Raw genomic sequence first — 27,681 nt, 5'->3', positions numbered from 1 at the left:
CTTTTCCTCCAACGCTGCACCCCCCTCCCCCAACTAACCAGACCTTCTCCCCCTCCCAAGACCCAACCCATCCCACTGCCCCCTGGCGTCCAGCTGGAGAGGTACAGCATGCGGCAAAGCTCTTTGCATAAATTATGTTCATGACGCAGCAGCTAAAAAAATTCCCAAGTAGCAGGAGGGAAAAGGGGGGGGGCGGGGGGAAGGGGGAGAGAGAAAGGTTTTTTAAAAAAGAAAAGAAAAATATCTATCCGACTGTCCCCCTTCTTTCCCTCCCTGCTCCCCAGCCGCGCGCCCCCTCGCCCCCCGCCCTTGACAGCCCTCGGAGTTCCCCCACTTTCACTTGTACTCCCACTCCCACCCAGCGCGGGCCGGGGGTCTAGGGGCGAGCGGGCAGGCGGTGGGTCCGGGCCGGCTCCGCGGCCGAGCCGAGCCCAGGCGAGCCCGGCCGCGCTGGCTCCTTTGTCTGCGGGCGGCTGGCGGCCCCGGCCCCCGGGCCCCCAGGCCCCCAGGCCCGGGCTGTGAGATGAATCCCTAATCGGGGGGCGCCGAGCATCGGGGGCGAGGCGGCAGCGGCTCCGGCTCCGGTGAGTAGCGGGGTCCGAGGCGGGGAGGGGTTTGCAGAGGGGGGGAGGGGGGCTGGGCAGGGGAGGTTTCGGGTTTGGTTAATATGCAATGCCCGTAATTAGCATAATTTATATATTTATGATAAAGAGAGAGAGAGAGAAAAAAAAGGCAAGGGCCGGGGCGAGGAGTAGCTCAGGGACCAGGCGACGGAGGGAGCTGGGACAGCGCAGCGCTCCCCGCAGACTTGGGGGGCCCTGAGCCCTGGGGGCCTCGCCGGCTCCAGCCCACTAGCCACCCCGGACGCGAGTGGCAGAGCGCCCGGCGGAGAGATCCGGGCTGGGTCCTCCACCTTCTTCCCCTCCCCCTTCCCAATCCAGCTGGGGTAGAAACAGCAGTGGAAGTCTCGAGCCCCTCACCTTGTGGGGACAGCTCGGGAGCCGACGGAAAACCTGGACGCCTGGGTTCCGAGGGCTAGGGCCAATCTGCAGCACACACTCACCCCCCACCCCCCGGTGGGCTGAGCCTCAGTTTCCCTTAGCTCCACTGGCTGATCGGATAGAAAACGCAAACGGGATGGGGGTTGTAGGGACCTTGGGAGTAAGTAACTGGAAGGGTGGGGAGTGGGAGGGTCACTGGAGCTGAATAGGGCATGGGTATTTCATAAATATTTAATCACGATAATGATTATTAATAAATAATCATAATAATCGGACTGATGTGCCCCCGACTACCACCACCACCACCACCACAGAGAATGGAGCCCGAGTGAGGCGTCTCCCTCAGCTCCCTCCCCACTTTGGATCTGCAGCAAACAGGATTTAACACAAAGTGGCACACCCCAGCTGCAGCGACTACAGTCTTAGTCTGGACAGGGTCAGGGGTCTCACCTGGACTGCAGAAACAAAGAAGCCTTAATAGAGAGAATTAGCCCAAGCCACTTTTCCTAACTCCGTATTCCAAAAAATATATTGCCACACACCCCCACTCAAATGTCACCAATGTTTAAAAAAAAAAAAGGCCCTCTGACTTTCTTGAATTAGTTTATGTCTTAGTGAGGCTTTGTTCCAGCAAATCTAAGAGGTCAGAGGATCAACAATGTCGGAAATTCTAGTTTGAATGAAATCTTGACCCAAAGCTTATTTTATTTTAGACTCAGGAGCCTGTATTCTTATCCCTGCTTTAATTATTTAATTAATTCCTTGCCTCTTCCCTGTGTAACAGTGACCTATACAGTAAAGTACCTCTGAGGAATGATTGTATTTATTACAAGAGACCTTTGTCTGGGACCCTACTGTTAAAACTTCACTTGCGGAACCCCTAGGCAGCCTGAGACTTTGACCATGTACTAAAGGGATGCAGATGGAGAGATGAAGGAGATGGTGAAACAGCAGTGGTACCTGGAGTAGGCATAGACTGAAAAGTTGTATGCAGCTTGGGAATGTGCCAAGGAGGGTAGAGAGGTCGCCACGGATGATTTTATGGGATTTGAGTTACCCTGTCTCTTTAGACAGTACAGTTAGGGTGGACACTGATGACAGCCATAGATAGAATATTCAGAGAGTTAGGCAAGTGAGTGGTGGGCTTGAGGTTTTATGAGCATGGGCAATTTTTCTTTTTAGCTCACTATGCATTTCCTTGAAAACATTTTCAAGTGACCCCAATCCTGAAGAAAGGGGCTGAACACCAAACACAGAAAAACTAAGTAGTGAAAGTAGCTTCCAGGAATATAATCCTGCATAGGCTCAAAGAATCCTGAAATCTAGGAAGGGGTCTGATGCTTTTGTCCTCTTCTCTCTTCTCTTGATGTGGCTCAAGTCGGAACAAGTCAAGGATGAAAAGAAACAGGACCAAATGTCTTTGATTAGCAGGTCAATATTGTTTGCCTAGCAATGTTTTGATTGGTGACTACAGGTATAAAAACAAAGTTGAAGGCCAGTCCTACCACCCCCTTCATTTCATTCACCTTGTCTAGTCATTGAGACTGCAATTCCGTAGCACTGTGGCCAGTTCTTCTTTCCAATAAGCTCTACAAAGTGCCTTCCTGTTCTTATCTTCATTTTACATTCAGGGAGCCTGAGGCCTGAGGCAGTTACTCTGGAACCCAAGATAAACTTGAGGCTCTTGGAAATAATTCAAACCTCCAGCGGTCTGGTTTCCTATCTGTTCTGGTCCTTCCATCCCAGAATCGTTAGCCTTGTTCCTGACTTTTCTACAGATGGAGAAGAAAACCCTGGACCAGGGATGAGACTAGGGATATACCACATTGGTCTTTGCAAGGTGCCATTGAACTGGAGTCTTTTTTAAAATGTAGAGGAGAAACCCCTTTGGCTCCCAAGGAAGCCTTTTCAAAAAGTCTCAAGCCATGCAGATGAGGAGCTTATTAACAAGGTGTAAGAATTCCTAGTCCTTGCCCTGGAGGTTTAATTGACAATAGATATATTGATATTTTCAACTCTGACCTCTCTCTTTTAATGTCTAAACCCATATATTCAACTGTGTATAGGACATACCTTCCTTTACCTCCCAAATTCAATCATTAAGTACTGTTGCTCTTATCTGTAAAACATCTTTCACATGTCTCCTCCCTATTCCCACTTCACTATCCACCTGCCTAGTGTCCCTTTCTTTACCTTCTCCCAACCCACAGTCCATCTTTCATTCGACTATCAGATGTAACCAACCTTGTACACAGATTTGTGTTGTTCCTCTGCTTGAAAGAATTCTTTGACTACCTATTAACAGGATGATGAAGTTCCAAGTCTTTTTAGCCAAACTATTAAACGCCACCCTGCCATTTTCTGTTATCACATCATTTACTTTTTAGATGCAAATTTACTTTCCAATATATGTTTTCTTTGGTCTAGTATTAAAAGTAGATTACTTTCCTTGAGCACATGCATGCTGATAGTAGCCCCCAAACTATGTTGAGTGATAGATACAGTGCCAAGCTAGGAATAAAAATTGCTGGTAATGGCATAGCCAACAGAACTGACTGTAGGGCTCCCTCATTTGGGAGAGTGAGTTACTCAGAGAGCTGAACTAAGTCATGCGAATGGGAAACAAGATTGAGAGGATGCCGCTGCATCGATGTGAACTCAACAATGTCAAAATACAGAGTGAGAATACGATGCTATTAGTTGCTCAGCTCTTCTCCTGGAAGTGGCACCCTAGGCAACCTATGCCCCAGCCTATCCTGGTTCCCAGCACCCTCTACCTAATCAGTTGCCTTTTCAGCATCAGCCTGGAAACGTTGCAGGGTCTGTCTTCACAACAGTGCTTTGTGTCTTCCTACAATCTCTGCCAAATGAATTTGCAATTGATTTAAGGGTACATTTCATGCTGCTTATCCCAGTTCTTGAGGATAACTTGCTTTTATGCTGATTTGAGATTTTGCTGCTTGAGGTCAATAGTTAGCAGATACTTGATTCCTTCTGTTCTCCTTAGCGTTGGTCAACTCTGACCTATAGGAATTGTCATGGCCTCAGCCTCCAGCTCCCCAGGAAGGCAACGAAGACACATTGCTTGAAAATAATGACAGAGCATTTTGGAGACAGTCAGACAGTGCCAAGGGCAGAGGCTTTCTTGCCTCATAGTGTGTGTTCTGTATGTATATGAGTTTTCTTTGTGCCCTGTGTTTTATATTTATAATCAACTCATGATTCTCCATCCCTATGAAGTAGAGTCATATCATAAATTTAAAAATGAAAAACCCAGCAGATTATGAAATATACATATATATCTTTGACTTTAGAAATATGTTTTATCCATATGTATGAATGTGGATATATTTTATGATCTGGAAATTCACCATTTTTTAATACTGAATACTGGAATCTACACTGAGAAGATTTCTTGGTCCATGAGGAGCTGGAAAACTGCCCAGCTTCTCTCTGTAGCACTGATAACTTCAATTTTTTTTTGTAGAGAACTTCAATTCCATGTACACTGAAAGAATCCCAGATTCTCTTGTCCTTGTGCAGTCCGTTGGCCCAGTTCCCCATTTGTTTGCCCTTTTATGCTTTATGGCCTGTGTCTCTGGGGATTATATGACTCCAGCACATCACCCTTTGCTCTTTCCACCACCCCTTGCAGGATGCTCTGCTTGGTGAGCTTGCCCCACCACCATACCCACTCCGAGTGACCATGGAACCTGGAGCAGGGTCTGACACGTCTCTGACTGTCAACGAACAGGTAATAACAATAATAGCTCACAATTCTGTAGGATTTTCATGAAGTACTTCAAAACAGCCCAACGAGATAAGTAGCAAGTATTTTTCTTCACTTTCTCAATGAGGAAATCAAGGCTTAGAGTTTAAGTATTTCAGATTACAGCTCAGCTTTTTCTAGTACCCCAGGCTACTTCTTTTGCAGTTATTGAAAGGGAAGGAGGGAGGCACACAAAGGCAAAAATACAAGAATAACTCGTTTCTGTAATTTATAAAAATTTTTTCTTCACAGCAGCCCTGTATAAGTATTATTATCCCCACTTTAAAGAGAAAACTGCAGCTAAAAAAGGTTGAGACTTGCCTATAGTCATACAACTAACTTGTAAATATGTATTGTCCCCAATAATTTGAGTCCACTTTTAAGCTTTCACTAAGACTTGTGGTACACCTTTGTGATTGTTTCATTAGACTGTTCTGCCTTTCAGATATGAGGAGGATTGGAGAGAGGGGTTAGAACTGTCATGCCCATCCAGAGCCCAACTCTATCATAGGCTTACCTCAAACTCTGGAAGCCTTGTTGGATAGCATTTGTCTTTTTTTCCTCACTATTTGTTCCTGAGCTGAATTAGAGCCTTTTTCACCTGATTATCCTGAGTAGTTTCCAGTTGTGAATTCCAATTCCACAATTCTAATTGTGGAAACTCTAACCTTCATAGGGATCTCCTATAGGGGAGGACCAGGTTTGAGGATTTAAAATGCAACTTGAGGAATGGGAAAGAAGACCCTAGAAGGTTGAGTCTGGGTAAGCTTTTTGAAATGTCAGTCACTCCTCTAAACCCCTAGTCCTCTGGTACCTTGCATCTTCTATCACCGTCACATATCATAGAGACAAGATTGTGGCTAAATGTTTGGTTAGTGTGGCTCCAGACATGAGTGATGTGCAGGGCAGGAGTAGCTGGCCAAAAGCTTTCAAAATGTTCAAGTATTTCTTCTTGGTCTTCATTGACTCAGTTTGAATGATTTTTCACTGTGCGTAGGTTTGGAGGGAGAGCTTTCAGGCACCATACCAAGTGCTGAGGTAGAAAAAGTTCAAGACTGCCACAGACTCTGGGAAGTTTATGACCATTCCATGAGTATGTGGGATCCCTTGGAGCCTGAGGGTTCCCCCAGGCAATAATATGACAAGAAGATATAGATTTGCTGGCCTCAGTTAGTCAATAGATCAATAAGCATTTAATAAGTGCCTACTATGTGTCAGGCACTGTGCTAAACAATGGGGATACCAAAAAAGGCAAAAGACAGTGTCTGTCCTCAAGGAACTCATAATCTAATGTGGGAGACAACATGTAAATATATACAAACAAGCTATAAACAGGATAAACAGGAAATAGTTGACAGAAAATAGTACTAGAATTAAGAGGTTAGAGAAGGCTTTTTTTGCAGAAGATGGGACTTTAGTTAGAATGTAAAGGAAGTCAGGGAGGTCAGTGGATGAAGTTGAGGAGGGGAGTATTCCAGGCATTGAGGATAGCCAGAGAAAATGCCTGGAGCTGAGAGTTACAGTGTCTTGCTCTTGGAACAGCAAGGAGGCCCATATGATTGAATTGAAGAGTCTGGCAGGGAATAAGGTATAAGAACACTGGAAAGTAGGAAATAGCTAGGTAATAAAGGGCTTTGAATGCCAGTCAGAGCACTTCATATTTGATCCTAGAGGTGATAGGGAGCCACGGGGAGCTTATTGAACAGCTGTGTGTTATGATCAGATATTCGCTTTAAGAAAATCTCTTTGGTGGATTAAGGGAAGATGGATTGGCATAGGTAGAAATTTGATGTAGGCAAACCCACCAGTAGGTTATTCTAGGCATGAGATGATGAGGGCCTGCACTAGAGTAGGTAATCGACAGATGTTGTAGAGGTAAAATTTACAGGTCTTGGTAACAGATTGGATAGGGGAGGAGGAAGAATGGTAGGAGTCAAAGTGAGGAGTCAAAGATGACCCCTAGGTTGTGAAGCTGAGAAACTAGGAGAATGGTGTTGCTCTCTACTGTAATAGAGATGGTAGAAGGTTTAGGGGGAAAGATAAAGAGTTCTGTATTAGATGTATTTTCTTTAAGATATCTATTGGAGGTGCATCTAGGTGGCGCAGTGGATAAAGCACAAGCCCTGGATTCAGGAGTACCTGAGTTCAAATCCGGCCTCAGACACTTGACACTTACTAGCCGTGTGACCCTGGGCAAGTCACTTAACCCCCATTGCCCCGCAAAAAAAAAAAAAAAAGATATCTATTGATATCTCTTTTAAGTTGTCTCTAAGACAGTTGAAGATGCGAGATTACATGTCAGCAGACAGGTTGGGGCTATTGGTTTTGCCAACTAAGTGGTATGATAAAATCAAAAGCCAGATTGTAAAGGATTAAGAAGAGAGTGGGAAAAAAGTGGAGGCACCTGTTTCAGATAGCCTTTTCAAGGAATTTAGCTACAAAGGGCAGAAGAGCTATAGAATGATTGTTAGTAAGGATGGAAGGATCAAATAAGGGTGTTTTTTTCAGGATGGCAAAGACATGGGCAGTAGGCAGTAGGGAATGAGTTAGTAGAGAGGGAGAGATTGAAAGTAAATGATACAGGGGCAGCTAGGTGGCACAGTGGATAAAGCACCAGCCCTGGATTCAGGAGGACCTGAGTTGAAATCTGGCCTCAGACCCTTGACACTTACTAGCTGTATGACCTGGGCAAGTCACTTAACCCTCCTTGCCCCACAAAAAAAACAAAAAACAACAAAAAAGAAAGTTATACTCGGAAAAAAAAATATATTAAAAAAATCAGATAGGGGCAGCTAGGTGGCATAGTGGATAGAGCACTGGCCCTGGAGTCAGGAGTACCTAAGTTCAGATCCGGCCTCAGACACTTAACACTTACTAGCTGTGTAACCCTGGGCAAGTCATTTAATTCCATTTGCCTCACCAAAAAATAATAAAAATCAGATATTAAAAAAATAAGAAAGTAAGTGATACTGCCATGCAAATCATCACAACTTTTCTGACTAGATACATTTCCATATAAAGAGATTCAAGGGGCTGTGGCTAACTCAACCAATACCATATACTGCTAAATATCCTTTCTATGCCAATGTTAAGTAAACTTTGTTTTTGTTAAATGTTTAAAAAATAGAAAGAAAGTAAAGGGGACAGGTAGGTGGTGTAGTGGACAGAGCACCGGACCTGGAGTCAGGAGGACCTGAGTTCAAATATGGCCTCAGATACTTGACACTTTCTAGCTGTGTGACCCTGGGCAAGTCACTTAACCCCAATTGCCTCACCCCCCCCCAAAAAAAGTAAGTGATAGAATGGGGATGATCTGTTGGAGGAGATGGGATGAAATAGGATCACTAGATTGTCTTTGTTTTTTTTGTTTTGCAGGGCAATGAGGGTTAAGTGACTTGCCCAGAGTCACACAGCTAGTAAGTGTCAAGTGTCTGAGGCTGGATTTGAACTCAGGTTCTCCTGAACACAGGGCCGGTGCTTTATCTACTGCACCACCTAGCTGCCCCCAAATGGGATCACTTGAGTAAGTACAGGAGCTATTCTTGGTAAGAAGTAAAGCCACTTCACCATGTGAGACAAGGGTAAAGGAAGAGAGAGTGGCAGAAAGCACCTGAGTGATGGGAGATAAGGAATAGGAAAGAAGAAGGAGTTCATAGGTAATAGCCTCCATTTTCTTCTGTAAAGTGTGACTCAGGGTTCTCATATGAGAGAGTAAGGTGTTTGAAGAGAGCTGAAAAGGTCTGGAAGAGCCACTGTGGAGAATGTGCCAGTGGCTTGAGAAGGCAGCCATGGAAGGACTGTTTAGCTGCAGCAGGGGCCCAGTTGAGGTTGTATAAAATAAATTTGTAGTGGGGGGCAGCTAGGTGGCACAGTGGATAAAGCACCAGCCCTGGAGTTAGGAGGACCTGAATTCAAATCTAACTTCAGACACTTGATACTTACTAGCTGTGTGACCCTGGGCAAGTCACTTAACCCTCATTGCTCCACAAAACAAAAACCAAAACCAAAACCAGAATAGATGTATCCCATACACTTACTATGTACTTAACACATAGATCACCAGGCTCACCTTAGTAGGCATGGGAACACCATGAAATCTGTCCCTCCTCCCTAAATATGCAATGCCACATAGAAAGCACTTAAATGCTTTTTCATTTATTCATTCATTGGAAAAACAATTCTTTGTCCTTAGGGAAATTTCTTATTGGGAAGTAGGGGGATTCCCTGATCTAGCTTGTGCAGTAAGTGATGTGCTAGTGGCCTTCACAGGTCTGTCCTATCCCTAGAGATATTCTTGCAGTGTTAGAAATGAGACATTTTCCACTGCGCCTGCATGGGACCCTGAACTTCCTACATTTCTTAAATTGAAGAGAGGGAGCAACTGGAGATTTTAGAATTGTAGAAATCAATTCTTTCAGAGTTGAAAAGAACCTGATAGGTTAATGAGAACAAATTCTACCTGAGCATGAGTCACTCCTAACAAAATCACTGATAAGGGATCATACATCTTTCTCTTGAAGATATTCAATGACCTGGAAATTCACAGCCCCATTCTACTGAACAAGCAAATATTTAAACCTAACCTCTAGGCAATGTGGGAATGTGACCCTGGGCAAGTCACTTAACCCCCATTTCCCTGCCCCCCCCCCAAAAAAAATTATACCTTGGAGAAATTGCAGCTGCGGTTTCTGACCACAGAAAATCACTTGGGCATAAGGCTTTCATTTTTTTTTTTTAGTGAGGCAGTTGGAGTTAAGTGACTTGCCCCAAGGCTTTCATTTTTAAGTCCTGATTTTCCCCTCTCCTTCCTATCCCAATTATAGATGGAACTTTAGACCCCAGGGGCTATAATAGCTCCCTCTACATCCCCTGTCAACTGTCCCCATCCTTTTCTTGCAGGTCATCGTGATGTCTGGTCATGAGACAATCCGAGTACTGGAAGTTGGAGTGGATGCCCAGCTCCCAGCCGAAGAAGAAGGCAAAGGCCTGGAAAGCATGGCAGCTGACACTTCCCAGAGTGGTGGCCCTACCGAGGCAGACAAGTCCCCCCAAGAAACAGGGCCAGAAAATCCAGACCCCTCTGCAGAGGCAACTGGTACAAAGCCATTTTCCCATCCCATTGTTCCTTGATTTTCTCCCTGTCTCCTACACCACATTGCCCCAGGGATAAATATTCACTTCTGGGCCCCAGTTTACATCGGAATCTTGTTGGCCACTTGTATATTACTATTTTCTGACCAAAGTTTGGCCTTCTTTCTGGTTAACAAGCATATGACAAACTCCTTGTCCACAGGAAATGTTGGCATTTCAGCCCAGCCCACAACTAGGCCAGTATGAGTTAGGGTAAGGTAAGAAGAAAGGGGTAGGTCATATTTTGTGTCTAAATAAATCCCATGGGAATTAAGGGGCTAAACTAAATTATCATGGGAATACCACAAAATCTGCCACACCCCCCAAAAATATAATTTTATTTTCAGTATGGAGATGGATGGAGGAGTTGGAGGACAGAAGGTACACTGTGCAGAAATTCTGCTTTACCATATTGATACTTCCCAGTCTAGATGACTCCTTGGACTATATAATTGTTCTCTCCTTTTCTCCCTCACAGTGGGCCTGAATTTGGGATGATATAGCCACATTCCCTCACCTAGCTCCTTTTGTGACTAACAGCACACATTTGTGAGACTGTAGATGCTTAAGGGTACCATTGAACAAGATTAGGGAGACCACAGAATAGAAAAAAAAAGCCAATTGAACCTTGTGGGGTTCAAATCTATGACCTTGGCCACCCAAGTGTTATATGCTTAACAGCCAAGTTAACTCCCACTGCTCCTTGTAAAAGAGCCCAGGACCCTTTCTAGTTCCACAAGATACCTGCAGAATATAATCTTCCCTATGTCTATTTGGGGTTTGTCTTTTATTAAAAGCATTCATCAGATTGAAGGCCGTACTACCACTACCACCATCAATCTCTCCCATTCTTTTTTTGTGTGTGAGGCAATTGGGGTTAAGTGACTTGCCCAGGGTCACACAGCCAGTAAGTGTTAAGTGTCTGAGGTCGGATTTGAACTCAGGTCCTCCTGACTCCAGGGCCGGTGCTCTATCCACTGTGCCATCTAGCTGCCCCCATCAATCACTACCAATGCCGCTGGTGCTGGGGATCTGCAAGTGAGCAAGGGAGAAAAGCCAGATCTTCTCCAAGAAGCAACAGCTACATTTTAACCAAGCATTTGCCTAGATACAAAACTTTATGCAAAACAATATTGAAATATATTTGCGGTCTTCACTTCCTTTGCTCCTCCCCATTGCTCTCCTCTTGCTGAATTTAGGAATGAGAACCAGAGAACCCTTCCACTACTATCCAGTTTCCCATGGATCAGAGTGGTGCCCCATACTTTGGCCCTGCCTGAGGGAGACCATCACACCCAATAATCCGTTTTCCTCTTAACATAGCTGCCAGAGCTTAGCTTCTGGGCTGACCCTCAGCAAAATTGTGAAACGTGTATTCAACAACTCCTAGTTTCTCCATTTTGTACTCATTTGTCCTTCTGGGGCTCACAATCTTCAGCTACCCAGTGCCCTTCACCTGTCATCCAAACCTGCTCCAAGGAAGCGAGCCAATATGTCATTTTAAACATTGGTATGAATTTGATTCAATCTGTTACCTTTCCCAGGAGCATTTTCCTTTAAAGCATTAATCATCATCATAGACTGCAAGTCTTTGTCCCCTGCTAAGGGATTTTTGTATCACTGAGATAATGGGGAAGAAATTTGGGAAGACAGGAAACTTACAAATCAGATCACAAATCAGCCACCTAGTCATATATCTGTACCTGCCGAGTGTCCTTCTGGGTCTGTGGTACAAAGAGGTTTTCTGCCAGGTGACTCTCAAACCCCTGGGTAGACTAGGAAAGTAGGTAAGAACTCTTTTCTAAAGCAAAGCTCTAATAGTACATCCTTTTAGAAAACCAGAGAGGGTAGTTGTTTGGTGCCCTTGGTAGCAGGAAGAGCTCATGAGATGGCTGAAAAGAACCAGGCCAGACCTGACAGTGACCAGTGGAAGCATCTTGGTTCAAAAAGCATCCCAGTATATATGGGGAAAATGAGACATTAATGCACCGTTGGTGGATTTGTAAACTGATTCAACCATTCTGTAGAGCAATTTGGAATGATGTCCAAAGGGCTATAAAACCATGTGTACTCTGACCTAGCAATACCAGTACTAGTTCTGTATCCAAAAAAGAGATAGAAAACAAAAAGGAAAAGCACTGATATATACAAAAAATATTTATAGCGGCTCTTTTCTGGTGGCAAAGAATTGGAAATTGAGGGGATGTCTATCGATTGGGGAATGGCTGAACAAATTGTGGTATGTGATTATGAGGGAGTAATATTGTGCTCTAAGAAATGATGAGCGGAAAAACCTGGAAAGCCTTACATTAGCTGATACAAAGTGAAATGTATTGTATACAAAGTAACATCCAGATTTGTAAGATGATCAGCTATGAATGATTTAGCTATTCTCAGCAATGCAATGATCCAGGACAACTCTGAAGGACTTACGATGAAAAATGCTATCCATACCCAGAGAAAGAACTGGTGGTGTCTGAATACAGATTGAAGCATAATTTTTTTTTTCTTTATTTCTCTTGAGGTTTCCCCCCACCCTGTTTTCTTTCACAACATGACTAATATGGAAATGTTTTGCATGACTACCCCTGTATAACTTATGTTGAATGGAGGAAGGGAGAGAATTTAGAACGCAAAGTTTTGTTTTGTTTTGTTTTTGGTGAGGCAGTTGGGAGTTAAGTGACTTTCCCAAGGTCACACAGCTAGAAAGTATCAAGTGTCTGAGGCCGGATTTGAACTCAGGTCCTCCTGACTCCAGGGCCACTGTGCCACCTAGCTGCCCCTAGAACACAAAGTTTTTAAAATGGATGTTAAAATTGTTTTTACATGTAATTGGGGGGGAAATAAAGTGCTAAATAAATGGAAAATTTTAAATGAAAAAAAAGCGCATCCCAGTAGAAAGAGTGGTATTCGCCATTCTTTCCAACCCTAGTAGAGTTTTGAAGGCTTGTTGGTCCACAGTAGGAGGAAAACCAGTGTCACCTTCAAACCATGTAAAAATGGTCTTTTCTCTACTTTTTTTTTTTTTGGTGAGGCAATTGGGGTTAAGTGACTTGCCCAGGGTCACACAGCTAGTAAGTGTTAAGTGTCTGAGGTCAAATTTGAACTCAGGTCCTCCTGAATCCAGGGTCGGTGCTCTTTCCACTGCGCCATCTAGCTGCCCCTAAATCTCTACTTTTTTTTTAATGGTCTTTTCTCTTCCCTCCTCCTCCAACCATGCCAACTGCCCTTGGTGCACACCTGTGAACAAAGTTTCTAGGTATAAAGTGACCAGATTTTATTCTTTATATCCCTCTGTCTCAAACAGTGACTCTGTTATCTGGTTTCTAGAGTACCTTAGGGAAGCTCCCCCTTTCCCCTAATCAAGTCCTTATTCCTCCTTCCATTCTCTCTTTAAAGGGCCCAGAATATTGACCTTCAATTTGTTGGGGGGGTTTTCCCTGCTAGCTATAGCCATTCATTTGTTCTCTTTCATTTTAAACACTTGAAGCCTGGTCATTGAAGGGAACATGCATATTCTTATAAATATATTTGTAAAGTTATAGGTAATAATAACAGCCTAAGACAGGTTGTTGTGACCTATAAATCCAGGAAGGGATACTAGGATCCTAAGCTATGGATGCCAATGGGGAGAGGGAGGGAAGGAGGGAGAGGGGGAGAGAGAGAGAGAGAGAGAGAGAGAGAGAGAGAGAGAGAGAGAGAGAGAGAGAGAGAGGAGAGAGGAGGGAGGGAGGGAGAGAGCAAGAGTGAGCTTGAGAGATATCTAGAGGGAGCTGGAGGGGGGCGTGACTTTAACTTACTCTATTTACCATAGATAAATGGATTCTCCAGCAATTTCCATTTTCTTTGCCAGGGGTAATTGGAAAACCCTTCTCTCATACCCACCCAAACACTCCATTGTTTATCTAGGGAAACTAGTGATGAGCCGTGGGTCAAGCAGTAGTCAGTCACTGGGAGAGAAGGGAGTAGCACTTCTAGCTGATGAGTTTCTATTCACTACCTCTTTCTGACTCACACCATTCCCTTGTCTCTCATTCCTGTATAAAGTAAAATCACTGACCGGAATCACACCCAGCCCTGTGCCCACTGCTGCCACCTTTAACCAAGCACCTAGCCAGCCTCCAGCACCACAGACCCTGACACCTCTGGCTGTGCAAGCCACTCCCCAGGTAAGAACCATCTAGGGATCTGCATATTGGGCAGAGAGGGGGAAGATAGCATAAAGGGGAAGAAATAGTTACTGGAATGAAGTTGTGTTGCTAGCCTAGCTTTGGAATGGACTATGGGTTTGGGAAGGGAGTAGCCCCTGAGAACAACTCTCCCCACCCCACCCCTACCTCCCCCACTCCAACATACACATAATAGGCACACACTTTTCCCTGGCCTGGTCTATGGCCTGCCTTAATACACTGCCTAGGACCTCTCTGTCATAGATACTGGCATAGAAGGGAGATTGGGCCCGAATTTGCCTTTGAAAACCATACATTGGACCAGATATTCCCCCATCCCACTCAACCCATGGAACAAAGACCTTTGAAAGTTGCAATATTTCTTTAGACTACTAGGGTGTTGTTAGTCCACTAACTGAGAATCTTTCTAAATTGTTCTCTGAGTGGGATCCCATTGGGTCCCATTGGGACTCCATTGGGACCCCAAACAGTTAATAAAATAACCAAAGCAATGTCACTTAGATCCTAGGAGTAGCTTAGATGTGTCCAGAATCTGGCTTTGTGAGTGAGCTAAAGTCCCTTTGAGGCCTTTGATCACTTACAAAGGCACACTAGATCTGGGGTTCTTAAAATCACTAGTGAGTCCTGGACTCCTTTGGTAGTCCGACGAAGTCCATGGACCCCTTCTTAAAAGAATGTTTTTAAATGAATAAAATAAAATTCATAGGATTGCAAAGAAAAGCAATTATATGGAAATACAGTTAAAAAAAATTAAGGGGGGCAACTAGATGGCGCAGTGGCTAGAGTACTGGCCCTGGAGTCAGGAGGACCTGAGTTCAAATCCAGCCTCAGACACTTAACACTTACTAGCTTGGGCAAGTCATTTAACCCTCATTGCCCAACCCTCCAAAAAATTTAAGGTCACAGAGTCCAGGCTAAGAACTTGGCCTCAGAGCCTAAGTCAATATATGCATTCTGCTTAACCCCAGAGCTTCTCTAAGATTTTTTATATGGCCTTGGCCACACTGCACCCTTTCAAACCCTGCTCTAGTGGGATATTTTGAAGAACCCCCAAGCCGAGAAGCCCAGATCGGATAAGTCTGGGAAGTCTAGGAGATCCGTGACCCCTGTGGTCCAGCTCTATAACTTAAGCAGGCCTTACTGCAGCCATACCACTTTTTCCACATCTTAAAGCTATTGTCCTAGGGCCCCTAGGGTCTGAGATTGGGGCACTGTCCCTTTGTGACCCTTCTCTGTCTTCCTTTCCAGTGGGGAGAGGGGAGGGGGAAGGTTCTGCTCTGTCAAAGCCCCACTCCCCTCAGCTAAATCTAGGGTGCAGTTGGCCTTGAAAGCCTTCATCCATCTGGTCCCCTTCCTCTTCCCCCCATCCCCCAAATGCATTGTTTTTGCTCCCCCAGGTCTGGCAGGCCTGGTGCTCTTGGCTGTCAACGTTGATTTTTTTCTCTTTTCTTTTTGAAATCTCGTTTGCTTTTGCAGGTCTTGACTCAGGAAAACTTAGCAACAGTTCTGACAGGAGTAATGGTTCCAGCAGGAGCTGTTACTCAACCTCTTCTTATCCCCATCAGTATTGCAGGTCAAGTGGCTGGTCAGCAGGGGCTGGCCGTGTGGACAATTCCTACAGCAACCGTGGCTGCCCTCCCAGGACTGACCGCTGCTTCTCCCACGGGGGGGATTTTCAAACCGCCTTTGGCTGGTTTGCAAGGTAATGGCACCACCCCCAGGACAACAGCGAGGCCACTCTCCCTCTGCCCCACTTCGTCCTCCCCTCCTGTGCCTCCAAGCCAAGCTCAGAATCAGAAGCCCATCCTTGGAAAGACAATCCTAGAAACTGGAGCATACTTCACAGAAACTCAGCCATGGAGGCCTCTGCACATCACAAGATTGGGGCTACAGCATCACACGGGGGCCAAAGAGGCCCCTGGGCCACAAGTGCAATTGTCTGTGACTGTTCCCTTATCCCTTGTCAGACTCTAAGAGGTCACCAGGTGGCCAGCATCCTCAGAAGGACCTGAAGAAGAGTCAGGACCTGGTTTTAAAACCTACAAGTGTCTCAACCTGATGGGAGGGGGTGGTTCTGGCAGATGGGTGAGAGATGTTGGCATGTGACCCCTTGCCTCCAAGGAGAGAGAGGCAGGGCAGCTGCCCTTCGTGCCTCTGTCTCTCTACTGGGCATTGTCTCCCATTCCCCTCTGGTCCCCTTTCCTCTTGCCTGCCTGCTGCCCTGTCTGTACCAGTGCCTGTGGGAATGGAACCAGTCCGGAGTGCAGCAAGACATTTCAGCGCCCCTGTCTCTGCCTTGCTCCTTAGCGGCTGCTGTCCTGAACACCACTCTACCAGCTCCTGTGCAGCCTGCACCACCCCTGCAGGTTTCCCCGCCTGTCCAGTCCCGGCCTTCCACCGCCCAGTCCCAGACGCTGTTCCAGCCCCAGCCACTGCTGCAGACCCCACCTGCCATCCTGCCACAACCTGCTGCCACCCCTGCCCCCAAGCCAGCAGACACTCCTACGCAGATCACAGTCCAGCCAGCAGGCTTCGCATTTAACCCAGGAATTGTAAGCTCCCTCCTGTACTCTATGCTCACTGGGTCTGGTCCAGACTTGAGGTGTAGGCAAAAGGTTCTCTAAAGGTTCTCCTACCCGCCCCCCCCTCCAGTTCAGGGACTTTGAGGCATGTCATTTCAAAGCATATATGGCATCATCCAGAAACTAGCTCTCTCTTAGAAGTGCTGCCAACTCAACCTCTAGAGACCACCAAACTCTTCCCAGAAGACAAGGGAATTCTCCAGAGATGCCAAATGGGTTGGGTAAGCGTAGCGTGACTTTTGAGGATTGAAGATGTCCTGGGAGATATCTTTAGGATAGGATAAAGGCAGGACTAAGATTAAAGCCAATACCTAGGAGTCTCATGCCTGGGTAATGAGACCAATTAGATCTAATCATCAGGCCAAGAGGATATTAGTTGCTACACCTCTATTCCTTTTCATCCAGCTTCCTGCCAACCAGCTGAGTCTAAACACTCAGCCCCCAATTTGTAGCCAGGTTAATAAAGGCCATAACTTCTGCATAACCCCTCTAACTTCTCCCAACTCCCCCCAACCCCTTTCCCTCTTCCTTCAGGTCTTTATTCTCTTTCCCCTATCATTTGGGTTCTTATCTTAGCCATTTCCTCCACCCACAGATCAGTGCTGCCTCCCTTGGGGGACAGACCCAGATCCTGGGCTCACTGACCACCACCCCAGTGATCGCCAATGCCATTCCCAGTGTGCCTGGGATCACGAGTCAGATCTTGACCAACGCACAAGGGCAGGCAAGTGGATGATGAGTCCAGGGCCATAGCTTGAGCCATGGAAGGGGTGTGGGAGGTGGCATTAGAGTTGAGTTTCGAGGGCAAAGGGGATCCAGAAAGATTCTCTGATGGAAAAGAGATGAAAGGAATACCAAGGGGAGCCATTGAACATGAGAGCTGGAAAGGACATTAGAAATCTTCCAGTTGGACCCCTTCATTTTTGTAGATGAGGAAACTGAGGTCCTCACAAGGCATAACCCATTGTTTATCCATATGTGGACCTGGAATTGCAAAGAACAGTAAGATTTGACATCTCTTTGGTCAAAGGTCTACTTTCCTTGTCCCCTTTCAGGTCATTGGAACTCTTCCATGGGTGGTAAACTCAGCCAGCATAGCAGCTCCAGCTCCAGCACAGAATCTGCAGGTCCAAGCTGTGACCCCTCAGCTACTACTGAATGCCCAGGGCCAAGTGATTGCTACATTGGCCAGCAGCCCTCTTCCCCCTGCAGCTGTCCGGAAGCCCAGTACCCCCGAGTCACCTGCCAAGAGTGAGGTAAGGAGACTGAAGTGTTCTCTGAAGATCAGATTGTGTCAGCAAAGCAAGAAAGAGTACTTGACAGTTAGTCGATAAGCATTTATGAAGGCACTGTGCTAAGCAATAAGGATACAAAGAAAGGCAAAAGACAGTCCCTGCCTTCAAGGATCTCTTTTTAATTGGGGAAACAATAAGAAAACAACTACATACAAACAAGATGGGGTAAACGGAACACGGGTAATAGACTGGGCTATGGCTGATCAGCACACAGTCTCTATTAGGATAATCTTTTATAAACCATCAGGCCCTAGACTCCCAAATAGGCTCTATGTGAAGTGCGTTAGGACTCCATTTGGGTACTTAGAGTCAAGCTGAAAAGACCAACAAACCTTGGTGGTTGTTAATCCTTGATGGTGCTGCTACTGCTGATAGTATTAGCTCACTTTGTATAACACTTTGACACCTACAGAACATATTCCCTGAAAGAATCTTGAAAGGTAGACTGGTTAACATCCAAAGAAACATGCTGTTATATTCCCCTTGGCGGGCAGCTAGGTAGTGCAGTGGATAGAGCACTGGCCCTGGATTCAGGAGGACCTGAATTCAAATCCAGCCTCAGACACTTGATACTAACTAGCTGTGTGACCCTGGGCAAGTCATTTAATCCTCATTGCCCTGCCAAACAAACAAACAAAAAAAGGTCTATATTCTCCTTGGATGCTGGTCTTCACACTGGAGTCCATATTCCCAAGTGCTGACTTGACTGAACTGAGCCCGAAATGGCAACAGGAGACACAGTATGATTTGAGGTCATCCAGGGTCTGAAAGGCATTAAATTCTGGCGCTTCCATCATAGTGTTCAGTTTATTTCAGAGTTAATCAGAGAGAACTAATCTGGAACTCAGGACTCTTCCTGGAATGAACTGAACTCCCTAGGAAGCCTTAGAAGTAGGTATCAGTCAGTTTGCATTTATTAAGTGCTTGCTATGTGCCATATAACTGTCCTGTGCACTGAGGTTTGACATATTAGCTGTGGATGTCAAAACAAAAATGTCATTCATGTTGTAAGAAATTAAAACATGAACTCCTAGTCAAATCCATGTTGATTTATAGAACTCTTTTCTAAAACGTGCAATATCTCCACAAGTAAAAGTATGAAAATCCCCACAACTTTGCATTCCTTTTGCACACTGACAAATTACGTTAAAAATGGAGAATTCAGACTTATTAAAAAAGAAGCATGTTTGATGTGCCCCTCTGGTAGCCTCTTATTCCATGTGGGTGCTATGTGAAAGTATGATAATATAGCATTGTTTCAATGTGAGTATGGAGAGAGGAGTCTCAGGAATTGGGAATTTCATACTGCTCTTGCCCTCCAACTTGTGTCCACTATTCACTAAGATGAGGGAACCAACCCCGCCCCCGCAGGCCAGGTATTTTGGCGGCAGAAGGTGGGTTTGCTATCTCCTTAGGTGCAACCCATCCAGCCCACACCAGCTGTGTCCCAGCCAGCTGTGGTCATCACCAGCCCAGCCCCAGCGGCCAAGCCTTCTGCTTCTGCTCCTATCCCTATTACCTGTTCAGAGACTCCTACTGTCAGTCAGCTGGTATCTAGTAAGTATACTTGGCTGTAAGTGGGGCTGGGGAAGGAATTGGAGAGTAAGGGACTTCCATCAGGAACTCATTTGTCCTCTCATGGCTGGTCTCCTCAAGGGCCCCCTTAGCTGTTTCTATAGATAATACTCATTGATTAGATGATGGAAGAGAGTGGGTAGGGTAGAGAGCAGATTCCTGGGATTGGCTTCCCTATCTCTGGTTTCTGTTAGTCTAGATTCTAGGCCTTGCCCTTCTGTTGAACCTCTCACCCAGTATTTGAGGAATGAGATATCCTGGGTGAACTGCTTAGAGAAGGAGAAATGTAGAGCTGGCCTTAAAGGGAATGGGGGAGGGGCCATGGTCAGAGGCATAAGCACATGGAACTGCCTCCCTGGTTCCATGATGGTTAGCTTGGCTGACTATGAATACCTGTCTCCCTCCTCCCAGCCTGAGGCCAGAGTTGGGGTCACTGGTGTCTGAAGGATGCATGAGCCTTTTGCCAAATACCATGGTCTCTTGATGCTGCTGTCTGCAATAGTTCTCATTTTACACACCCCACCTGTGGTTCCTTCCTTGGTCTAGAGCCCCAAGCCCCAAGTCTGGATGAAGATGGGATAAACTTAGAAGAGATCCGGGAGTTTGCTAAGAACTTTAAGATCCGGCGGCTCTCCCTGGGCCTCACCCAGACTCAGGTGGGCCAGGCTTTGACTGCCACAGAAGGACCTGCCTACAGTCAGTCAGCAATATGCCGGTGAGTTATGGAGTCTTCAGCAGGGTAGGGGGAGCTGATGGGAGTCCCTGTCTGTACCAGAATTCATCAGGTGCCCATGTATCCTGTCTTTTTCCCTATACTCCTCACACCTGGCTTTTCCAAGATAAGGAAAGGTGTCCTCAGGATAGGACTTGCATCTCTAGAGAACTCCGTCCTGCTAGGAATCCTCTCAAATCATTCCCTCAAGCCCAAATGCTCTAGGGATTAAGTGTCAGGCTCCTTGATCCAGAGCTCACTGAGAAAGAAGACACTGTAGGTACAGAGGTACTTTAGCCATAAAGCTGAGAGCCCTGGTCTAGGCTCATCCCTTGATTAAGGCCCTACACAAATACTCTTAACCAACCTCTGCTTTCAGCTTCTCCTCAATTCAACTCAACAATTATTTATTATTCAAGGTGCTGGGAATACAAAAATGGAAGCAAGTCACTGTGTTCAAGTAGCTGACTTTCCCTGGGGAGGAGGAGGGGGAGCTGAGGCAGGGGATTAGAGCATCCCCCATTATAGAAAGTGTGATGATAAAGTGATGGGATTGGTTTTTCTTCTGTCCTCTATAAATGGACTCCAAAGAGTTCTAAGAAAGGAGTTCTAAAAATGTTGTGAGTGAATCTATTTCTAGTCTGCCAAAGTGACTATTTTTGTTCTTTTTTTTTGGGGGGGGGGTGAGGCAATTGGGGTCAAGTGACTTGCCCAGGGTCACACAGGTAGTAAGTGTTAAGTGTCTGAGGCCGGATTTGAACTCAGGTCCTCCTGAATCCGGGCCAGTGTTCTATCCACTGTGCCACCTAGCTGCCCCCAAAGTGACTATTTTTGAAGGAGACTATTGATATTTGTCTAAGTTCTGATACATTGGTTGAAAAGTCATTCTCAATCATTTTAGTCATGCCTTGTGTGTCCGCTGAGAGAGGGGAATGGTAATCCTTCATGGGATCTTAGAATCTAGTAGAGTCTGATGCTTCTAGTTCAGATTTAGTTAGGCAAGAATGAGGGGGAAGACATCAAGTGGTGAAGCCCTTCCAATCCCAGGTAAAGGGAACACCTGAGTTGAAGGGAGTCAACATGGCGAAATGGAAAAAAATACTGGAGTGGAAGTCTGAGGACCTGGGTTCAAGTCCTGACTCTGTCATTTATTAGCTGTGTAACCTTAGGGAGGTCATTTTAACCTCTAAGGGTCTTCATTTAGTTACCTGTACAACGAGGAGTTTGGAGTTGATGGTCCCTAGGGTTCTTTTGAGCTCTAAATCTAAATACAGGGTGCTATGCCTTTGGGAGTGAAGGGTTAAAATCAGGAAGGAGGGGTGGGGTGGGTTTATGATTACCTCAGCCTTCCATTTCTGCTTCCCTGGGGCTGGGGCACCTACAGGTTTGAGAAGTTAGACATCACCCCTAAGAGTGCCCAAAAGCTGAAACCTGTGCTGGAGAAGTGGCTGAACGAGGCAGAGCTTCGAAACCAGGAGGGCCAACAGAACCTGATGGAGTTTGTAGGTGGAGAGCCCTCCAAGAAACGGAAACGACGCACGTCCTTCACCCCGCAGGCCATTGAGGCCCTTAATGCTTACTTCGAAAAGAACCCTCTACCCACCGGTCAGGAAATTACCGAAATCGCTAAGGAGCTCAACTATGACAGAGAAGTGGTGAGGGTATGGTTCTGCAATCGCCGCCAGACTCTTAAGAACACCAGCAAGCTGAATGTCTTTCAGATCCCCTAGGGGCTCGGTGGAGAGGACCACTCCCCTCCCCGAGGGCCTGCATTTTAGCACTTTGTATTCTTTCCTGGGCACCCAGCCTGCAACTGCCACTCCCTGACTGCAGCCAGCCCTTCATTTGGTGTAGTTGCATTAATCCTGGGTCTTGGTACCCGGCTGTGGGCTGCATGCATGTCTGCTGCCCAGCTCCTCCCTCCATCTGTGCCCCGTGGCAGGGAGAGGGAAGAGGGGCAGTTCTGGGGGCCCCAGGTTCTTGGTGGAGGAGCCAAGATCTCTGGAGAAAAGCACTTTGCAGAAGTGGTTTTAAGTGGGGAATTCTCGTTGGGAACCCAAATGCCTGCCCCTCTGAGGGGTTAGCAAGTCTGAAGGGACACTTACCGTTACACTCTTGTTTTCTGACATCCTCTGTGTACAGAGGTGGCACAACCTCATTCATCCTCCTGACCCTGTCAGGTGCTCTGTCCCTTTTCAAGGATCCATGGGGCAGAAGTAAATGAAGCTTGGGGTGCTGCTCAGGAGATGGGTCCTTGAATGCAGAGCCCCTTTGTCACAAGTCTGCTACCACTTCTTTATATTTCCCATCCCTACCCTTGTTCCTTTGGAAACAAATTGCACTAACGCAGACTCCTTTATTCCATGGTTCTAACGGGAGGAGAAAACTGTGATTTCTGGGCCCTAGCTACCCCTACCTTCAGTGGAACAGAGGTCCTCAGTCATTCTAGGAACCAACCAACCTCCCAGACTTGTATATAATGTCAGTCCCTGGCTTCCCCTCATTGCTTCCACCCCCAACACCTAAGGAGAGAATTGTGCTTGGGCTGAGTGTGGTCTGGAAAACCCCACTGCCCGAGCAGTTAAACTCTGAAGAAAAATGAGGAAGAGAATGTTGTCTGTCTTCCCCCCGTCAAGCACAGCACTGGGGCCTCCCCAGAGGAGCAAATTAAATTAAAAAGCAAACAAACCCAGACAACTAGGCCTGCCTCAGGAAAAGGAGCAAAACTCAGCAGGAGCTGATACTCCTCTTCCTGATAGTCTTCCCTCTTCCTGTCTCCCTCACCAGAAGACTGAACTTTAACTTCCTCAGTCAACTTCTTGCCCTAGACCCTAGAGATGAGATTCACTTTGTTCAGAGGCTCAGCCCAAGTCTGTACATGTAACTCACCCTGGCTATACCCCTGAATCATTTCAGATATGCTTTAAAACAAAACAAAACAAAACACTGGCCTGCTTCCTTCTCCAAAAAATTACTTGGTTTTTCTTAACTATTATAGCATAGATTCAGCTATGTGACTACAAAGGGTCAGACAGGACTTGTTTCCTTAGATAAGCCTGATTTTGCTTATACAACTTACCACTCTCTCCACTCCTGTTCTCTTACTTAATGAGTCAGGTCCCTACCAATGAAAGGGTACAAACCCTAGGGTGAGCCCACTCCCAAGTCCCCACATGCTCTTCCCATGGTTAGAACAGACTCCTCTCTCCCAAGAGGATCTTGTCCATTGCCCACCTCACCCAAAGCTTGGCATACATGGAGAGGCAGCTTGGCAAAAAAGTCATGCCATGATCTTGCAGCACACACTGCAGTTATAAGATCCTATATCTGCTCCAGATTCCACCAGCATGCTCTACTTTCCTCCCTCATTTCCAACTCCCAGCTGAGACCTCCCAGTCCTGTGCACTGTCAGCATTTCTTAGTGGCTCTGTAACCCTGCCAGTAATCTAAGGATAGACATGTTCAGGGTTATTCTCCCTCATTCAGATCAAATCACCTGAGAAAGGAGAATGTAGTGGGGGAAGACCAGGATTACTCTTCACATTGCCTAAAGAAGAAAATTAATATGAGGGAATAAGAGAGGGACTGTAGAGGATTAGGAGCCAATATCAAAGAGAACATAGGGAGGCATCCAGGGATTTGCCTAGCTGAGGCTTCAATTTGTGTCCCATTTTAGTCTACATCTGCACTCTCAGAATTAGGTTAGATCTTAAACAACCTCTCAGTGGTGGTCAGGACTCTTATAAGTGATGCTTAATAATATCTGCAAATTGCCTTGAACCCCAGTGACCTAGGTGAGCGCCTTAGCCTGACTAGCTTTTCTGTCTAAGATAGAGCTTTCAGGAGTGGGAACTGTGATGTCACTGATGGTGGGGGTAGAAACAGACTTCTTGTCTTCCATTACTCCCCTGGAAAAATACACAGACAACCCCCCAGATTAATGGGAAAACAATCGCTAACATTATATAGCGCTTTAATATTTGCAAAGCACTTATCTATTATTAGCTTATTCTCTCATTTGATCATTACAAAATGTCTCACTGCTCTTTGAGGTAATTCTATCTGTGGGAGTCCAAGGTCACTGATTGTCTCCTTGAATCCTTTTCACTGTCAGGCACTAAGAGCAATTGGAATGAATTTTGGGAGCCTTTCTCTGGACTTGGACTTGTAGCCAGTGGCAGCTAAGTGCATAATGGAGGAAGGGGGAGGAGGAGAAATGATTAGTTTTCTCTTTTTTCCTCGCTCTCTAAGAAGAAAGCCTAACTTTGTAGTTTTAAGGAGTTGATCTGTGACAGCTGGGCACAAGGACATGACATGCCATTTCAAAAAAGATAATAGTGTTTCCCAAAACAGTTGCCTAAAGGAGAATGTGGCTTGTTGGTCATAAGCCTGACATAGAAAATAAATAGGCATCCAGATAGACCAGACAATACAACTGGTCTTGGTCTGCAGACACCCAGATGCCCTCCTGCCTCATAGATCATACTTTGCCAAGTCCATTTCTCTCTGTTCTTATCCATCTGGCATGGGGCAAGGTCAGACCCTATGGCGTCAAGTGGCTATCTTTTTTGTTTTTGGTGGGGTGGGAGGAGAAACATTTGATGTAGTTGTGTGAAATAAACAGTATTTTTTTTCTTTTTGTATCAGTCTAGTTGCTTCTCATTCACTGAGTGGAATAAGATTCTATAGGAATCAGTATTTGAGTCCAGTAAGAAATATCTATCCATCTATCTAGGAAGGAAAGGGGCAATATTCCTTCCTGTTATGGTGGCCAAGGAAGTCCTTCATAGCCATATATGGAGCAGGAAAATAACTTTTAACACTTAAGAGAAATTGCTTCTTGATGGAAACAGGAAAACCAAAGAAAAGAACAGATTGGGAAAAGAAGAGAAGCTGAAGCTTTTTGAAGTTGTCAAGCTTTCTATGCCACTGAGACTTCCCTTAATATTCTTCTAGCAGCAGGAACCTAAATAGTTCTGCAATGTACCTCAGTGGACACAGTGGTCCCCTCCCTCCCTCCCTCCCTCCCTCCCTCCCTCTCCCTCCCTCCTTCCCTCCCTCCCTCTCTCTCTCTCTCTCTCTCTCTATGAAATGGGTACTGGTTTAAGTTTCAGAAACAGTCTCCACTTGCACATGGAGAAAATGATGAACAAACTTGAACACAGAAATGTTTGTGAAACTGAGAAGAGGATAAGGAGGAAGAAAAGGCTGGCTAGGGATATTTAAGCCCTTGGTTTCCTAAGAGTTTCCTTCTTTCCCCTGTGGTTGTCCCCACCTCACTCCCCCACCCCACCCCCATTCATCTGTTCAAAATGAAATGTTTTGTCTTTTTTCATTTTTAAATTAAAAAAAAATTTTAAAGAAAAAGATTGCCAACCTAAGTGTCAATGCCATTTGAGTCTTCCCCATTTTGATGACCAGAGGAAAAAAATTAAATGTCTTTTTGGATACTTTTTGTCTTTACATCACAGTCATTTCTTGCCCCTGCCTCCAGATCGAACCCTCCCTTTGTAACAAATAAAAATATTCAAACAAAAAACATCTGCTACAGAGACCAAGTCTGACAATGTACCCAATATTCTATCCTTGTTGTCTCACATCCCTCTCCTGTAAGAGAAGAGGTGTATTTTGTTATCTCTTTTCTGGGACCTTCATTGTTGTTGTGTGGGGTTTTTTTGTTGTTATCATGCACAGTTGACATTTTCATTTGCACTATTGTAATCATGTATATTGTTCTCTTGGTTGTGTTTACTTTGTTCTGCATTAGTTCATACAATTTCTTCCCATGTTTCTCCAACTTCTCCATATTCATCATTTTTTAATTACCACAGTTTTATTCAGTCATGTCTCAATGAATGGGGATTCACTTTGTTTCTAGTTCTTTGCTACCATGAAAACTGCTAATATGAATATTTAGGTATCCAATATTTTTTTTCTGTCCCTGACTCACCTTGGCTATCTGCCCAGTATTGGGATTTCTGGGCCAAAGACTGAACAGTGGGGTCATTTTTCTTAACGTAATTCCAAACTGAAATCTAGAATGGTTGAATTTTTTGACAGTGCCACCAAGTTGTTCATGAGCATGCTGGTCTACTTGCAGCACCTCCAACACTGCTCCCAACTTGAAACCAAATTGTTTTATTTAGTGTAAGGGGGCTGATAAATTTGATGAGTTCCATAACCAACCTGATGAGATGACAGTGCCTTTGTTAATCAATCAACTGGCATGTATCAAGTGCCTACTAGGTGCCAGTTACTATGCTTGGCACTGGAGATACAATTGTTGTTTTTTTAAAGAAATAATACCTACTCTGAAGGTGCTTATAGTCATTCCATTCTATAGGGTGCTGGGGTTGGAGAGGGAAGGAAATATGTACATATATAAGTATATGGAGAATAGTTACAAGGTAATAAGTTCAAAGTAGATAGGAAGGGTTCCTAAAGAATTTGAGAATCACAGGAAAATTTGTATGAACTGATGTAGGATGAAATAAAGCAGAATCATAGGCATTTGGAGAGATCAGCAAAGGCTTTTGTATAGAAGATGGTGCTTGAGCTTGGTCTTGAAGGATAAAAAGGATTCCATGAGAAAGAAGTGATGAGGGAGTATGCCTGAGACATTGGGGATGGCCAGTGGAAAGACACAAAAATGGGAGATTGCGTGTCATATGTAGAACAGGGAGAATGCCAGTACAATGCAAGAAAGAAATATAAAATGAAGTTGGAAAGATAGTTTGGAGTCAGGTTTGAAGAATTTCAAAAGTCAAAGAAAGGAGTTTAAATTTTATCTTAGAGACAAGAAAGAGACACTGGAATTTACTGAGTAGGGGTGTTTGTGACACATATCCATGTGTAAGAAAAATAACTTTGGTAGCTGTTACAGAGGTTAGATTGTAATGGCGAGAGATGACTCAAGGAAGTAGGAAGTTTTTGGAATAGTCTAGAAGAAATGTGAGGAAGCCATGAACTAAACTGGTAGCTTTGTGAGTAAAGAGAAAGGGTTCAATGTGTGACATGTTGAAGAGATAAAAATGACAAGACTTGACAATGAATTAGATATGTGGGGTGAGAAGATGAAGAATTGAGGATAGGGGACAGCTAGGTGGCGCAGTGGATAAAGCACTGGCCCTGGAGTCAGGAGTACCTGAGTTCAAATCCGGCCTCAGACACTTAACACTTACTAGCTGTGTGACCCTGGGCAAGTCACTTAACCCCAATTGCCTTACCAAAAAGAAAAAAAACAAACAAAAAAAACAAACAAAAAAAAAGAATTGAGGATAACATTGAGATTATGGGGGCAGCTAGGTGGCGCAGTAGATAGAGCATTGGCCCTGGATTCAGGAGGACCTGAGTTCAAATCCAGCTCAGACACTTGACACTTACTAGCTGTGTGACCCCGGGCAAGTCACTGAACCCTCATTGCCCCA

General features: G+C 45.2%; 1 protein-coding gene across 3 annotated transcripts; it reads left to right on the top strand.

Annotated features, from left to right (window-relative positions):
* Nucleotides 1–222: 222 nt before the first annotated feature.
* On the top strand, nt 223–27,368 carry POU6F1 (POU class 6 homeobox 1). Of its 3 annotated transcripts, XM_043968704.1 has the most exons (11): nt 223–584; nt 4,657–4,755; nt 9,670–9,865; nt 13,948–14,069; nt 15,567–15,792; nt 16,398–16,642; nt 17,268–17,396; nt 17,728–17,928; nt 19,383–19,524; nt 20,089–20,257; nt 21,639–27,368. In XM_043968704.1, exons 2-11 carry the CDS (start codon nt 4,708–4,710, stop codon nt 21,982–21,984), a joined length of 1,824 nt encoding a protein of 607 aa, XP_043824639.1. In that variant the 5' UTR covers nt 223–584; nt 4,657–4,707; the 3' UTR covers nt 21,985–27,368. The 3 variants fall into 3 exon arrangements, with proteins under 3 accessions (XP_043824639.1, XP_043824640.1, XP_043824641.1); XM_043968705.1 differs by lacking the exon at nt 4,657–4,755; XM_043968706.1 differs by lacking the exon at nt 17,268–17,396.
* Nucleotides 27,369–27,681: the final 313 nt, after the last annotated feature.

This window comes from Dromiciops gliroides, chromosome 5 (genome assembly GCF_019393635.1).
Source record: "Dromiciops gliroides isolate mDroGli1 chromosome 5, mDroGli1.pri, whole genome shotgun sequence".
NCBI lineage: Eukaryota > Metazoa > Chordata > Mammalia > Microbiotheria > Microbiotheriidae > Dromiciops > Dromiciops gliroides.
The sequence above is the reverse complement of the archived record's forward strand: the minus strand, read 5'-3'. Positions and strand labels throughout refer to the sequence as shown.

What these genes read in the sequence shown, in the direction of transcription:
- POU6F1 (XM_043968704.1), top strand. Translation starts at nt 4,708, where the DNA reads ATGGAACCTGGAGCAGGGTCTGACACGTCTCTGACTGTCAACGAACAG. An exon ending in CCCCTCTGCAGAGGCAACTG is followed by an intron (nt 9,866 to 13,947) that starts GTACAAAGCCAT and finishes TCCTGTATAAAG; the next exon opens with TAAAATCACTGACCGGAATC. An exon ending in TGACCAACGCACAAGGGCAG is followed by an intron (nt 17,397 to 17,727) that starts GCAAGTGGATGA and finishes GTCCCCTTTCAG; the next exon opens with GTCATTGGAACTCTTCCATG.